This window comes from Euprymna scolopes, chromosome 28 (genome assembly GCF_053919585.1).
Source record: "Euprymna scolopes isolate OS-2025 chromosome 28, ASM5391958v1, whole genome shotgun sequence".
In the NCBI taxonomy this organism is placed as follows: Eukaryota; Metazoa; Mollusca; class Cephalopoda; order Sepiida; family Sepiolidae; genus Euprymna; species Euprymna scolopes.
Genome location: NC_136509.1, coordinates 96,494,195 through 96,507,957, shown reverse-complemented (window position 1 = coordinate 96,507,957; position 13,763 = coordinate 96,494,195). Strand labels below are relative to the sequence as shown.

Here is a 13,763-nt window from a genome sequence, read left to right as displayed (position 1 = left end):
TTTTTGTTACAAAAAAAAAAAAAGTCACTTGTTAAAACCTTTTCGTAAACTTCCTATTTGTCAAATAGTTCTTTTTTGTATCTTTTTTTTGGCAAACATTTGATAAAACAAAACAAAAAAAAAATGTATATTTGTGAATTTTTGTGCACATGTTTGTGTATTTGAAAAGTATTCTATTTGTATGTTTATATATATTTGAAAAGTGTTTATTTTTATACGTATCAAAAAAAAAAAAAAATGGCTTCTTTTTGCACACATTATACCAATATATTAATAATTCTTTTTGACCAATGAGAATAAAGACAAATTCCCCCAAAACCAGAAGAAAAAAAAAAAAAAACAATTATTTTATTGGTTTATTTTTCTTTGTTCATTTATTTTTATTTATTTATTTATTTATTTATTGTTCTTTCCTTTTCTCAAGTGAAACCAAAATTGAATCCGAAAGGATTTTTCATTTATATAAAAAAAATGGGGTGTGTAAAATGTTTTTCACTCCTGATGGGGGTATGAGACGAATGGATTCGCCTATCATTTTTATAACCAATGGCTGTGCTAAACAACCAATGAAAACGTTTAAAAATTATTATAAAAATTGTCGAATTTTGGACTCAATCAGTTCGCCGTTAACTATGGCATGGACCGCATTTGATTCTTGGCCGCCATCTTGATTACTGAACTGAACTACACCGCCATTTTTGTTCAACACAATGTCTCAAAACTTAACACTTCCAAAATTTGCACAGGGATGATTTTATTTTTTTAGAATAATAAACAACAGGTATATAATAAAGTTTTTGCACACTAATTTTTTAATATTGAGGTTAAACTGAAGAAGCACCTTCCTTTCTTTTTTTCATGTCTTTCATTGCATAATTATCAAACTAACCCTAAGTCTGGGTTCATGACAGCAGTTGAAATGCATTTCACCTTTGCACATTTTAGAATAACTTCAGAGAATTGTTATTTTTTGTTTTGTTTTTTTTCAAGATTTCCTGAGGTGCAGTTCATCTGATGAAGTCCCTGTGATAATATTTGTGTCAAAAATGGTGCCAGTAGAACGGAAACTGCTTCCACAAAATCGACAAAGGTAAAAAATAACTACAGTAATTCAAAAATTACTTCCTTCCTTCTGAATAAATGTGAAATATTGTATATAGATATATATAAATACATATATAAATATAAATTTTATAAATACATATGTATATAAATATAGATCTTATATATACATATACATAAATTTTATATATACATATATATAAATCTAATATATATATAATATAAAGCTGTGTGTGTCTGGTCACGAATAGGCTCCTATATGGTTGACTGTTTTAAAAAACTGATTGCATAATGATAGATGTATCGAGACACAGGAATGGGTATGTTTGATCTGGCAGAACGGTGGTTCATTAAAATTGTGGGGTCTGCATTCGCGCCTGGTCCACAAAGTACAGAAATAAAAAATTTTAAAATTAAAAAAAAAACGTTTACAAGTGCTTTTGATATAGATGTACATAAGAATACTTTGATAAGTATGTTTTAACTTAAATAAGGATGGTATAATAAAAGTGTGGGGTCTGGGTTCGCGCCTGGCCTCCATAGAATGGAAATAGGCACAAACTTTAAACTTTAATAAATACTTTTCATATCTATCTGTGTAAGTATACTTTGATAATTATGCTTCAGTTTGAAGAAATATGGTATAATAAAATCATGGAGTGTTCGTTCGCACCTGACCTCCATAGAATGGAAATATGTCACAAAGTTTAACAAGGTTTTTTAATATAGATCCACAGAATATTGTGATAAGTGTTTCAGTGTGAACAGGTGTGGTATAATAAATTATGGGGTTTATCTATTTTATTTTTACTTTCATCATATTTTGCTTTGGTTTTGATACCTCCAAATTCAACCCAAATTTACAACCCTTCCTTTTCATAACCTATCATACTTTCATAAATCAGAGTCCATTTTCTGTAGACTGTTTTTGAACCCAGTCAACGACAGGTACTTTTGCTAGTGTATATATATATATATATATATATATATATATATATATATATATATAAATGAACACTTCCAAACCTACATCATCAAAACTTTTTCATTTACATTTAATTCCAAAATTATGTCATCGATTTTCCAAATGTTGTGTGTGTGTATGTATATAATATATATATATATATATATATATATATATATATATATTAAAGTTCAAATGTGTTGATAAAATTAAACCAATATTTTTTTTATCAAAAGTGCTCAATAACAATCTTTATAAATAAATGTTATATAAACATTAAAACATTAATTATCCTTCAGGGTTGGCTGTTTCAAACATAATTATTGTCAAAGCATCCAGCCCTAAAGGATGTCTTATTAGAAACACAAATTGATTAACGTTTTATGTTTATGTAAGTATGAAAATATATTTATGGCAATTAATTACACGGGCATCCGCGTTTCATCCCCACAGAGAATCCTTCAAGAACAGTTGTTCGAATAATACAAATGATTGGTGTGTGCGTGTTGAAGTGTTTAAATGCAACTATTTTTGTAATGATAGTTTTAATGTTTTTGTAATGATAGTTTTAATGATTTTTGTAATGATAGTTTTAATGATTTTTGTATTGATAGTTTTAATGATTTTTGTATTGATAGTTTTGTAATTTTGAAAATGGGATCTATCATGTTTTAGATTCAAAATCGACAAGTATCTGAATTTTTATTTAGTTTCATGTTTTGTATGGTTTAATGATATTGTGTGCAGTCAGCACCAACCCTATTCATGGTTTAACCGGCTTCCTCTGAAGGAGGAAGTTTCATGGAAGTATGAAATTCACAAGCGGTCCTCAGTCGCATGTATATCCCCATTAGGGGAGATGACGATGTTAGGTTTTTTGCAACTTTTTGCAGGGAGGTGTCAGCGTCCTCCTACATACAGCACCTGGACTTCCCAAATTGGTCCCCCATTATAGTAATGACCAGGCTCAACGTTGCTTAACTTCAGTGATCTGATGGGAACCAGTGTGTCAACGTGATTATGCCGATATTATGCCAGATTGTAACAACGTGATTATGTCGATATTACGCCAGATTGTAACAAATTATGTAAAAAAAAACAAGGAAATTATATACATATATAAATTGTTTTTTTTTAATTATTATTTAAGTCCTTTGACAGAAGCTGAATTACAAGAGAAAAGGCGTCTGTTGTTGGAACGTCGTGCAGGCAGATTGAACGCAGAAGAATCAAACGGTGTAAAACTTGAAGAAAAATCAAAAGAAAATGGTTTGTTGTTGTGTTTTATTTTCTTATTTTTTAGTTTTCTTTGGCAAACATCACGAAAAAGTAAAATTCTTTTGAACCAAGAAATTTTCATATTTGAACTCTGACTTTATTTTTTATTTATGGTCTATAGTTTAATTTTACCAGTATGTGCAATAGTAATGTCGGAACTTTTTTTTTATTATTTAGTCACAATTGAAAATTGCATTTCAAATAAAAGAAAAACATTTTGATGTACTTGCGTGTCATGCTGAAATAAGTAAAATAACCAAAAATTATGAAAAACAATTGAGAAGATTGATTACAAGTAAAAATTAATTTTATTGTAAATTTCTGTTTAATCATATTATGTTTCTTTTTACTTGCTTAAATGAAAGTACGACTTATCTCCCTTGTTTTCCGGGAACTTGAAGTACTCCCACTGTTAGCAATGGCGGATCAAGAAAGTATAACAAGACCAATGTGTATTTTTAATAAGTTCTATGCGATTTTCTAATTGATCATTTTTTTTACTAATTTTTTTATTATTTTGTATATTTGAATATGACGTGCAGATACAATAACGTTTTACTTGAAATGCAATTTTTAGTAGTACCTAATAGTAAATAAGCACCATAATTTCATTATAGTATTTTATCTAGTTGGATTGATGTTTAGATGAGTGACTGTTTGGAATGTCCAAATACATGATTATAAGGCCATCATCGAGATGATTGGTTATAGTCAGCTAACATACTTCCTAACATCTGACGGTCCTGGATATGACCTAAAACTATATCCGATGGTGAGGCCCCACCTTGCTGGCCTTAGGGAGTGTGGTGCCACCCTTTAATTGCCATTGCTCCCAGGTCCACTCTGACCCGGAGTGGTAGTACCTGTTAGGGTCCCAACTATGGGTTAAATAGAATCTGACTTAAAAAATATATATACTCCATTAAAAATCGTTCCTTAAAATAACTAGATTCGGCATTAAATAACCTGAAAAAGGTTGATATGCCGTAAAACAAAAACAACCAACCAATCCTAATATCTGGTGTGACTGCTACCGGAAGCGGTAACAAGGCAAATCAGTTCCTTCACTTTTATTGTTCTTGAGTATTTCTATTGTGAAGCGATTTATTGAAATCTAATTTATAAAACTCACTATGTCTGTCTGTCTGCTTCCATATTTTCAAACTCTATCTCTTCCGAAACTAAAAGTCAGAGCAGTGCTACGGGCCACAAATGATTGGATTTTTTATGGATCATTCTTTTATGGGTCTTTTGCCAGTTAAAATAGTTTTTAAGGGCGCAAAAAGGGGTCAAAATTGAAAAAAATCTTTATACATTTTGTACGTTTATCTTAGTTTATTTTTAATCAGTTTATAACCGTGTCACATTGGTACAGTGGTAACGTCACCAGCTTTGAATGCTTTTCAGTTTCGATTGTAGCTCATGGCACCCAAATACTTTTTGTTTTATTTTTGAAATCACGGCTCTATAATAATATATATGAAATCTAGACAAATTAAAATATCATATTTAAGCATATTTTACAACCACCCCCGCCAGTAAAATGTAAGAAAAGGGCATTATTGAAAAATATGCAATAAAAATGAACAAAATTATAAAAAGATAAAAATGAACAAAATTATAAAAAGATAAAAATGAACAAAATTATAAAAAGATAAAAATGAACAAAATTATAAAAAGATAAAAATGAACAAAATTATAAAAAGATAAAAATGAACAAAATTATAAAAAGATAAAAATGAACAAAATTATAAAAAGATAAAAATAACATAATTAGTCTTTATTTGCACTTTTAATAACAAAATTACAAAAATAAAAGTTTTTATTTCATTGGAAATTTTATAAGAAATATGTTTATAGAAATATAAAAATGTTTTTTTTTTTTTTTTATTCTGAGTTTTGGAATTTTAAAAATAAAAGTTTTTGAATTTATATAATAAATATATGTTTAGGAAAGTATAAAATTAAAATTGAAATCCAAATTTCAAACATGAGAAAAACAGTTAATATATAATATTCCCAAAATAGTTTTGAAAAGTGTTTTCAATAATTCTTAAAAAAAAAAAATAATAATTTCAATAATTCTTTAAAAACAAATAATTTCAATAATTCTTTAAAAAGAAAATTTCAATCATTCTTTAAAAAAAATTAATAATTTCAATCATTCTTTAAAAAAAATTAATAATTTCAATCATTCTTTAAAAAAAATTAATAATTTCAATCATGCTTTTAAAAAAATGATAATTTTAATAATTCTTTAAAAAAAATAAATAATTTCTATCATGCTTTTAAAAAATGATAATTTTAATAATTCTTTAAAAAAAATTTCAATCATTCTTTAAAAAAAATTAATAATTTCAATCATTCTTTAAAAAAAATTAATAATTTCAATCATTCTTTAAAAAAATTAATAATTTCAATAATTCTTTAAAAAAAATTAATAATTTCAATTATTCTTTAAAAAAATTAATAATTTCAATCATTCTTTAAAAAAAAATAATTTTAATCATTCTTTAAAAAAAATAATAATTTCAATCATTCCTTAAAAAAATTAATAATTTTAATAATTCTTTACAAAAAAAATAATAATTTCAATCATTCTTTAAAAAAAAAATAATAATTTCAATCATTCTTTAAAAAATAATAATTTTAATAATTCTTTACAAAAAAAAAATAATTTCAATTATTCTTAATTAAAATAAGATTGAAAAAACTTTTTTATGATTATCTATAATATAAAAGCGAACATGGGGAGCTGGTTTTCCCCCAACATCTTGGGGAAACGAACAAATACGCAGAAAGTTTCAAGCTTAACTGGCTTGCAGCCAAAGTTAAGTGCGTGATGTTTGACATTGTTAAATTTATACACCTGTGGGAACTCATTCACTTAACGTTTTAATCATTTAATTTGAACGATTCTCACTTCCTCTGCCCTCTTAGCGTCCCGGTAAGATATCACGTTTTCTTTCACTTTCTTTTCCGTCTTCACCTCAAGACTTCGGGTTCGAGCCTACCTGCCTACCAAAACTTTTTTTTTTCCACGTTCTTTTCCTCCAACACTGTTTTTCCTACACGCACACCTACAAACACCCGGGCAATGCTGGCCACCCCCGCTAGTTAAATAAAAAAAAAAGAAAGATCAGAAAAACATTAAAAAAAAAAAAGAAAAAAAACATGTACATGGGAGATAGAGGCATGAGAAAAAAAAAGCGAAGGAACTGATTTGCCTTGTCATCGCTTTTGGTAGCAGCCACACCGGAAGTTAGAAACTACGTTAGCTGACTATAACTAGATGATCCTATGTACTTAGTTAGGTGCAAAATGTCATTTAATTATTAAAACTTTAATCAACTGAATAAAAAAATGGCTAAAGGGCCTAACTATAGTTAAGGGCAACCCAAAGGCTTCCTTTTCATTAGCTGCTCCACCAAGGTGTAGAGCACCAATCCGTTCTCATAACTACTTCCTTTTTAAATGCTGAATGTTTAGTAAGAGGATATCAAGTACCTTTTCTTTTTTTTTTTTTCTTTTTTTTTTCTTCTTTTCTTTTTTTCTTTTTTTTCTTTTTCTTTTTTTCTTTTCTTTTTTTTCTTTTTCTTTTTTTCTTTTCTTTTTTTCTTTTTTTCTTTTCTTTTTTCTTTTTCTTTTTTTCTTTTCTTTTTTTCTTTTTCTTTTTTTTCTTTTTCTTTTTCTCTTTTTCTTTTTTTTCTTTTTTTTTCTTTTTTTTCTTTTTTTTCTTTTTTTTTCTTTTTTTTTCTTTTCTTTTTCTTCTTTTTTTCTTTTTTTCTTTTTTTCTTTTTCTTCTTTTTTTCTTTTTCTTTTTTTCTTTTTTTTTTTTTTTTCTTTTTTCTTTTTCTTTTTTTCTTTTTTTTTTTTTTTCTTTTTTCTTTTCTTTTTTCTTTTTTTTTTTTCTTTTTTCTTTTCTTTTTTTTTTTCTTTCTTTTTTTTCTTTTCTTTTTTTTTTTTAAGTCTGTTGTATGACTGAACCAAAGCTTGAACCCAAGTCTCCTGGCCCATAAGTGAATACTGTTACCTTTGTCAAATGGGCCTGTTCAACTTGAAATCATATCTGTATGGCTGGCCAGCATCATCATGAAAATCTTTTAAATTTAATAATTGAAATTGTTTTTGTTTTCTATAGTTTGACCTTAGGCTAGTGTTTTGTTCTTTTTATTGAGACCAAAGTTTTACTAAAAAAACATTTTTTAGCGTTCAAAGATTTGTCACATGTAATTCCGATTTTGTCCATCAACAATGAAATAGATTGTTCTACTTATTTGTTTCATTGCAGAAGTGAACAACACCGACGGCGCTAAAGATGAAAAAGAATCTGAACACGTATTTGTCGCTTTTGCTCGCATCTTTAGTGGAACTGTCAAGAAAGGATGCAAGTTGTATGTCTTGGGACCAAAACATGACCCTGCTAAAATTTTAAATGTAAGGCACTTGAAAATTTTTTTTTTTTTTAATGCTTATTCACCCCAAACTAAACACATTGCATTTGAGACATGAGAATTCTCTGTGAATCAAGGGATCATGCTTACATAGACACTTTAAATACGGAGTTGAGAAGCAAGATGTCTGTTCATATTAAATTTAAATTTGGAAAACAAGTACAGGAGATGCAACATTGTGACGATCGAAAAGAGGTTAGAACTTGGTTGTGAATACAGTACATATTATTAGATTTTTTGCAACATGTCTAAGAGCGAAAGATTAGTAGTAGATGCACCAGTTCAGATGTAGCAACAATACTTTATGCATAGACGAATAGTGGCTTTGTAGAAATATATAATACTAGCAAGTGTGAGTATTTTTCTAGCATGGTAGAAGGAACCCACCATTTTTGCAGCAATATTTTTCATTGCTGCATTGGAAATAAACATTTTTTATACTTATGCAGTTTACCAAACTTATACAATATTTGTGCCGTGTCGTTAAGCTTTTGTGACATCGCTTGTCTTTTAAAATTTGCAGGTAATTTAATTTATAAAACTTACTATCTCTGTCTGTCTCCATATTTTCAAACTCTATCTCTTCCGAAACTGAGAGCAGTGCTAGAGGCCCCAAATGATATGATTTTTTACGGACCATTCTTTATGGGTCTTTCGCCAGTTAAAATAGTTTTTAAGGGGTCAAAAACGAGTCAAAAGTGAAAAAATCGTTATGCGTTTTATGCATCCATTTGTATTCTTGTTTATTCATGTTGATTTTTAATTTTTAATCAGTTCTTATGCGTGTCGCATTGATACAGTGGTAACATCACCAGCTTTGAATGTTTCGGGTTCGATTCTAACTGATGGCACCCAAATACTTTTTTTTTTTTTCTTTTGAAATCACGACTCCATAATGAAACATACGAAATCTGGACAAATTAAAATATCATATTAAGCGTTTTTGTTTGTTTGTTTTTTTTTTTTTTTTTTTTTTTTTTTTTTTTTTTTTTTTTAAAATAAATTAGCTTTCTTTGTGTGTGGGCAGAGGTTAAAACAAAATTTTCTTTTTGGAATTGATTTATTTAATTGAAACTTATCGTCTGCTGACAACTGATTAGCAAATTATATCAGTTTTGTTTTGTTTTTTTTTTTGTTTTTTTTAACTGCTTCTTTTCCAGTAACTTATAAACTTATAAACTGCCAAAAGATGTCGGCACGAACTTGTTAAAAAGAAAATGATTATTTTGTAAAATTATTATTTTTTTTTTTTTTTAATTTCATATTTCAGGATCGTGAGGAGATGAGTTGTGAAGAGTCGAGCAATTTAACAGTGAGTGAACTTCCGACTGGTCAGCACATCACGTCGTTTCAAGTGGAAGATCTTTATATGTTCATGGGGAGGGAACTCGAGCTGATGGAGGAGGTACCAGCTGGGAATGTTTTAGGTATCGACACCCGACCACATCTATTTGCTTCTTCTCTTTCAATTCACCACCTCTCCTCCTTCCACCTCCCCACCCTCTTTCACTCTCATTCTGACTTTTCTTACATCATTCCATTCCTCTCGCCATAAAATTGTTATTAAGCTTCACCCCCTCACGTACACACCATTTTACAAAGATTGATATAAACAATTTTCTGTTTCTGAATTTTTTAAACAAATGTTAATTGTTTGTATTATTTGAATTCTTTAGACTATAGTTTTCATCTTGAGTTATTTTCACTGTTTTGGTTAATACAACGTCTGATCTGCTGCAGGATCTGTGGCATAGTGGATAAAGTCCTTGGTAAAATTCAGTTGTAAAGTTACACTTTTCTGAAGACTCGAGGTTCAATCCTTAGTATAGGCAACACTCAAAATACAATTGCAAATTACTTTGAACTTAGAAGTCCTATGATTTACGGAAGCATGCTTCTTCTGTGGATTAAATAAAAGGTTCCATTTGAAAGTCTGTGCAAATTCCAAAGTCCAATTGAAAGATTCCCATATTCAACAAAATACACTTGAAGAAAGTCTAAGGTTAAATTGACCGAAACATTGTGCAAATGGCACTCGAGATGAGTTTGAAGAATCCAAATAATATAAAACATTTTCTGTTTCTGAATTTTTGTAGATGAGAGTTGACGATTTGGATTATCTGGGTGAGAGTTGACGATTTGGATTATCTGGGTGAGAGTTGACGATTTGGATTATCTGGGTGAGAGTTGACGATTTGGATTATCTGGGTGAGAGTTGACGATTTGGATTATCTGGGTGAGAGTTGACGATTTGGATTATCTGGGTGAGAGTTGACGATTTGGATTATCTGGGTGAGAGTTGACGATTTGGATTATTTCGACTGCTGTTCTCATTTTGAGTATTATTTTCAGTTCCGAGTTTTATCCGCCGAAACACGAGAATAACACTGAAGATGAGAACCGTCGTCCTGATAGTATACCATTTTCTCTTTGAAATTAAACCATTTCTAATGATGTTATTGTTGCTATATTTTCCACAGGTCTTGGAGGTTTAGAGGACCACATTCTAAAAACTGCCACTCTTTCACAGACAGTCGCTTGCCCCGCATTTACAGACATGTATTTTGAGGCTTCACCAATTGTACGGGTGGCTTTGGAGCCAACAAATATTAGTAAGGAAATCATTTGAAAAAGCTAAGCTATTTATCTATGGACATAAAAAAATTGTTCTTGTTTAGAATTCCTCTGGTATTAAAAAACAAAAATAAAGTAAAACCTGTGTGATGTACATACCTGTGACTAAATGAAAATATATTCCAAAAAAAATAACATGAATTGATTAAAGAAAATCGTTTTTAAGTAAATAATGTGAATTTGTAGAAATCTATTAAGTACGAATAATTGTTGAATTATCTCCCTTGCTTTTTGACATTTTATTTCAAAATGGTTAGCAAGAGTCATTTCTCTTAAATCAAACTTAATTTAATAAAAATCTTCAAGTTTTTCTCGACTTGCAGTGACTTTATATTCTATTTTTTATTATTTCTTTTTCTGCCAGTGAACATGCCGCTCTTGGAGAAAGGTTTACGGTTACTCAACCAAGCTGACCCTTGCGTCGAAGTTCTTGTGCAAGAAACGGGTGAACATGTGATTGTTGCAGCGGGAGAAGTACATTTACGAAGATGTATAGATGACCTGACAGATAGGTAAGGATACGTCCATCTATTTCACTTTGCATCTCGAGAAATGATCAAGAAAAAAAGGTTGACTTTGATTTTCTTAATCTTTTAAGCTCCATGTTGTCGACGGAATAATGCAAATGAGATTCTGTAATATATATATATGGCAAAATGTCTCTATTCCAAATTCCAAGATGTTGTTCATTGATAATTTCATGTTCTATGCTATTCAGCCATCTTTGATTTGGCGTGAATACACATAAAACACAATTGCTACTATTCTTCTGATATGATATGATGTTTTTATTTTAAAGTTAATGAGTTTTTATTCGTCTGATTAGTCAGGGCGGAAAATATTCAAAAGATGACATAATTATATGATTGCTTCTGCGCTATGACACGGGTGCTGTTAAAAATTGAACATTTTAACATCCTGAAAAAAAATAAACAGTAAGATGAACAGTATCTTGGAATTTGGAATGCAGATTTTTTGTCATTTATTTGTATATGCTCTGTAGTTATATTTAACATACATCGAGCTTCATAAATAAAAGGTGAAATATAATTGACTAAGCATAGTTTTCCTATAAACATTTTATATGTGTATATAGATATATATATATATATATATAATGTCCAGAGAAATGGGTTGTCAGAATCATGGAATATTTGAATGAAAAGTAAACAAGCTCATTTTAGGTTAAATACTATTTATTATGGTCGAAACACAAATTATATTTACGGCACGATGTGATGACTGATGCACGTGTTAGCGAAGTCGCCATCTTGTCTATTCTCTCTGGCTGGAACTCTCCAGTCTTTATCTTTTTTTGTATCTAAGGGAAATAACTCTTACTTCCTTTATTAGAGTTATTTCCCCTTTAGTTTTTGATCGTTATAACTATATATATATATATATATATATATATATATATATATGATACATTTTTAGTCGCGTGCAAGCGACTCTATAAGTCACTCCGTCCGTCGGTCGGTCGGTCGGTCGGTCTGTCTGTAACACTTTTGTGCTTGGCCTTTTTGGGTAAGATCAAAGGTCTGTTGTTAATAGATGTTGTTCTTAGCTTTTCTTGGCCTTTTGGCCGGGATCAAAGTGTAGTATCTGTTCCGGCAGATACTGCAAGCTATGACTAGCAAAGACCAGATGTGGGGGCGACCCCACATGCCTGACCTTTAACCAGCTCCCATTTCCCACCTCTCGGGAGCTGGTCCCCTTTTCCCCTTCCCCCTCCCTTCACTCCTCACATTAAAAATCGGCCTTGTGCCTAATTTGCTCGGTGGGGGAGCAAATAAATACCATCTGTTCCGGCAGATACTGCAAGCAAAGACCATATGTGGGGAACACCCCACATATAAGACCTGGGTCAATGTAGGTGCAACCATTCATACCAATTGTCACTATCCAGCTCCCATTTCCCATCCATCGGGAGCTGGTACCCCTTTCCCTCTCTCTCCACATCAAAAAACGGCCTTGTGCCTTATTTGCTCAGTGGGGAAGCAAATAAATACAACCCTTTTCTTGGCCTTTGGGCCAAGATTAAAGTGCAGCATCTGTTCCGGCAGATACTGCAAGCAAAGACCATATGTGGGGGCAGCTCCACATATAAGACCTTTTTTTTTTTATTACATTTTCACCCCAAACAAGGCAAATTGCCACTTTGGTGTAGGGGGCTACTATCAGGGGCAACAACTACTGGGGTACTATGTAGGGATTTGGGCAGCAAGGTGTCGGTTCACGTTACATTTGAACTTCTGCACGTCAGTACTGTTGGGGAAGCAGGGACCTGGAATGGAATTCCAGAGTCTAGCGGTTCTGGGGAAGAAACTATTGGAGTAAAAAGATCTTTTACATCTAGGGATCTCTACAATGTGGGGGTGGGATTTAGTAGCCTGTCGGGTTTGTCTAGGGTGCACACGTTGTGGGGGCACAAGTGATTGCAGTTCGTCAGAGCATTCACTACTAAAATACTTGTAGAAAAGGCAGAGGGATGCAACATTTCGTCGATGGGACAGAGGCTGAAGCTTAGATGCCAGTTCAGGGCCTATCAGGTTTGCGACTCTCTTTTGGTCAATGTAGGGGCAACCTATCATACCAATTGTCACTATCCAGCTCCCCTGCTCCCCGGGGAGTTGGTCCCCATTTCCCCTTCACTCCTCACTTTTAAAATCGGCCTTGTGCCTAATTTGCTCGGTTGGAGAGCAAATACATACCCTTTTCTTGGCCTTTTGGCCAAGATCAAAATGTAGTATCTGTTCTTACTACATACTGTACTTATGTTTGTAACTTTGTGATATAAAGTGGGGGATCACTTTTCTCTATTAATTTAATGTAAAATGATCACCCACTTTACAACCAATCTCAAAGCCATTCAAGTCATTCTCCAGATCATTCAAGTTGTTTTTGAAGGATTCCAGTTATTTTTTTAAGCATTGAAGTCATTCTTAAGGTCATTAAAGTCATTCTAAGTCATTTACTTTTTATTTATTTATTTAAGTCATTTCAACCCATTTTTCGGTCATTTTAGTTTATCTTTAAGAATTTCATGTCAATCCTACATTCACGCATTCATTCATTACACGAGAGCACGCGACTAATGGCTATCGGCCTTGTTTAGTAGGAACGTTTGTGTATAAGAATTCTATGTCTAGGCTTTTCATGGTTTTGTTAGTTGGGTCAAGGGTTTCAAGTTTTCTGAGTTTTTTTTTAACGGGAAGAACTGGTGGTACCTTGTAATGGAGTTAGTAATTTCATAATAATTTTATAATAATTTTATAATAATTTTATAATAGAGAAATGCAATAACAAAATATTCAAACTCTGTCAAAATCAAAACATTAATGAAGAAACTAACTTCAGAATTCATACAA

The 13,763-nt window shown here is 31.0% G+C and overlaps 1 protein-coding gene and 1 pseudogene across 1 annotated transcript in view; both read left to right on the top strand.

The window, feature by feature from the left end:
• LOC145249743 (elongation factor-like GTPase 1) overlaps nucleotides 1-13,763 on the top strand; it is an 80,993-nt gene that overhangs the window by 58,606 nt on the left and 8,624 nt on the right. Inside the window, exons 14-19 of the mRNA XM_080111655.1 lie at nucleotides 991-1,090; nucleotides 3,177-3,295; nucleotides 7,596-7,741; nucleotides 9,029-9,185; nucleotides 10,239-10,370; nucleotides 10,757-10,904. Coding sequence (XP_079967781.1) covers nucleotides 991-1,090; nucleotides 3,177-3,295; nucleotides 7,596-7,741; nucleotides 9,029-9,185; nucleotides 10,239-10,370; nucleotides 10,757-10,904 — 802 coding nt within the window. The remainder of the gene's footprint in view (nucleotides 1-990; nucleotides 1,091-3,176; nucleotides 3,296-7,595; nucleotides 7,742-9,028; nucleotides 9,186-10,238; nucleotides 10,371-10,756; nucleotides 10,905-13,763) is intronic.
• On the top strand, nucleotides 13,105-13,242 carry LOC145249836 (U2 spliceosomal RNA; annotated as a pseudogene).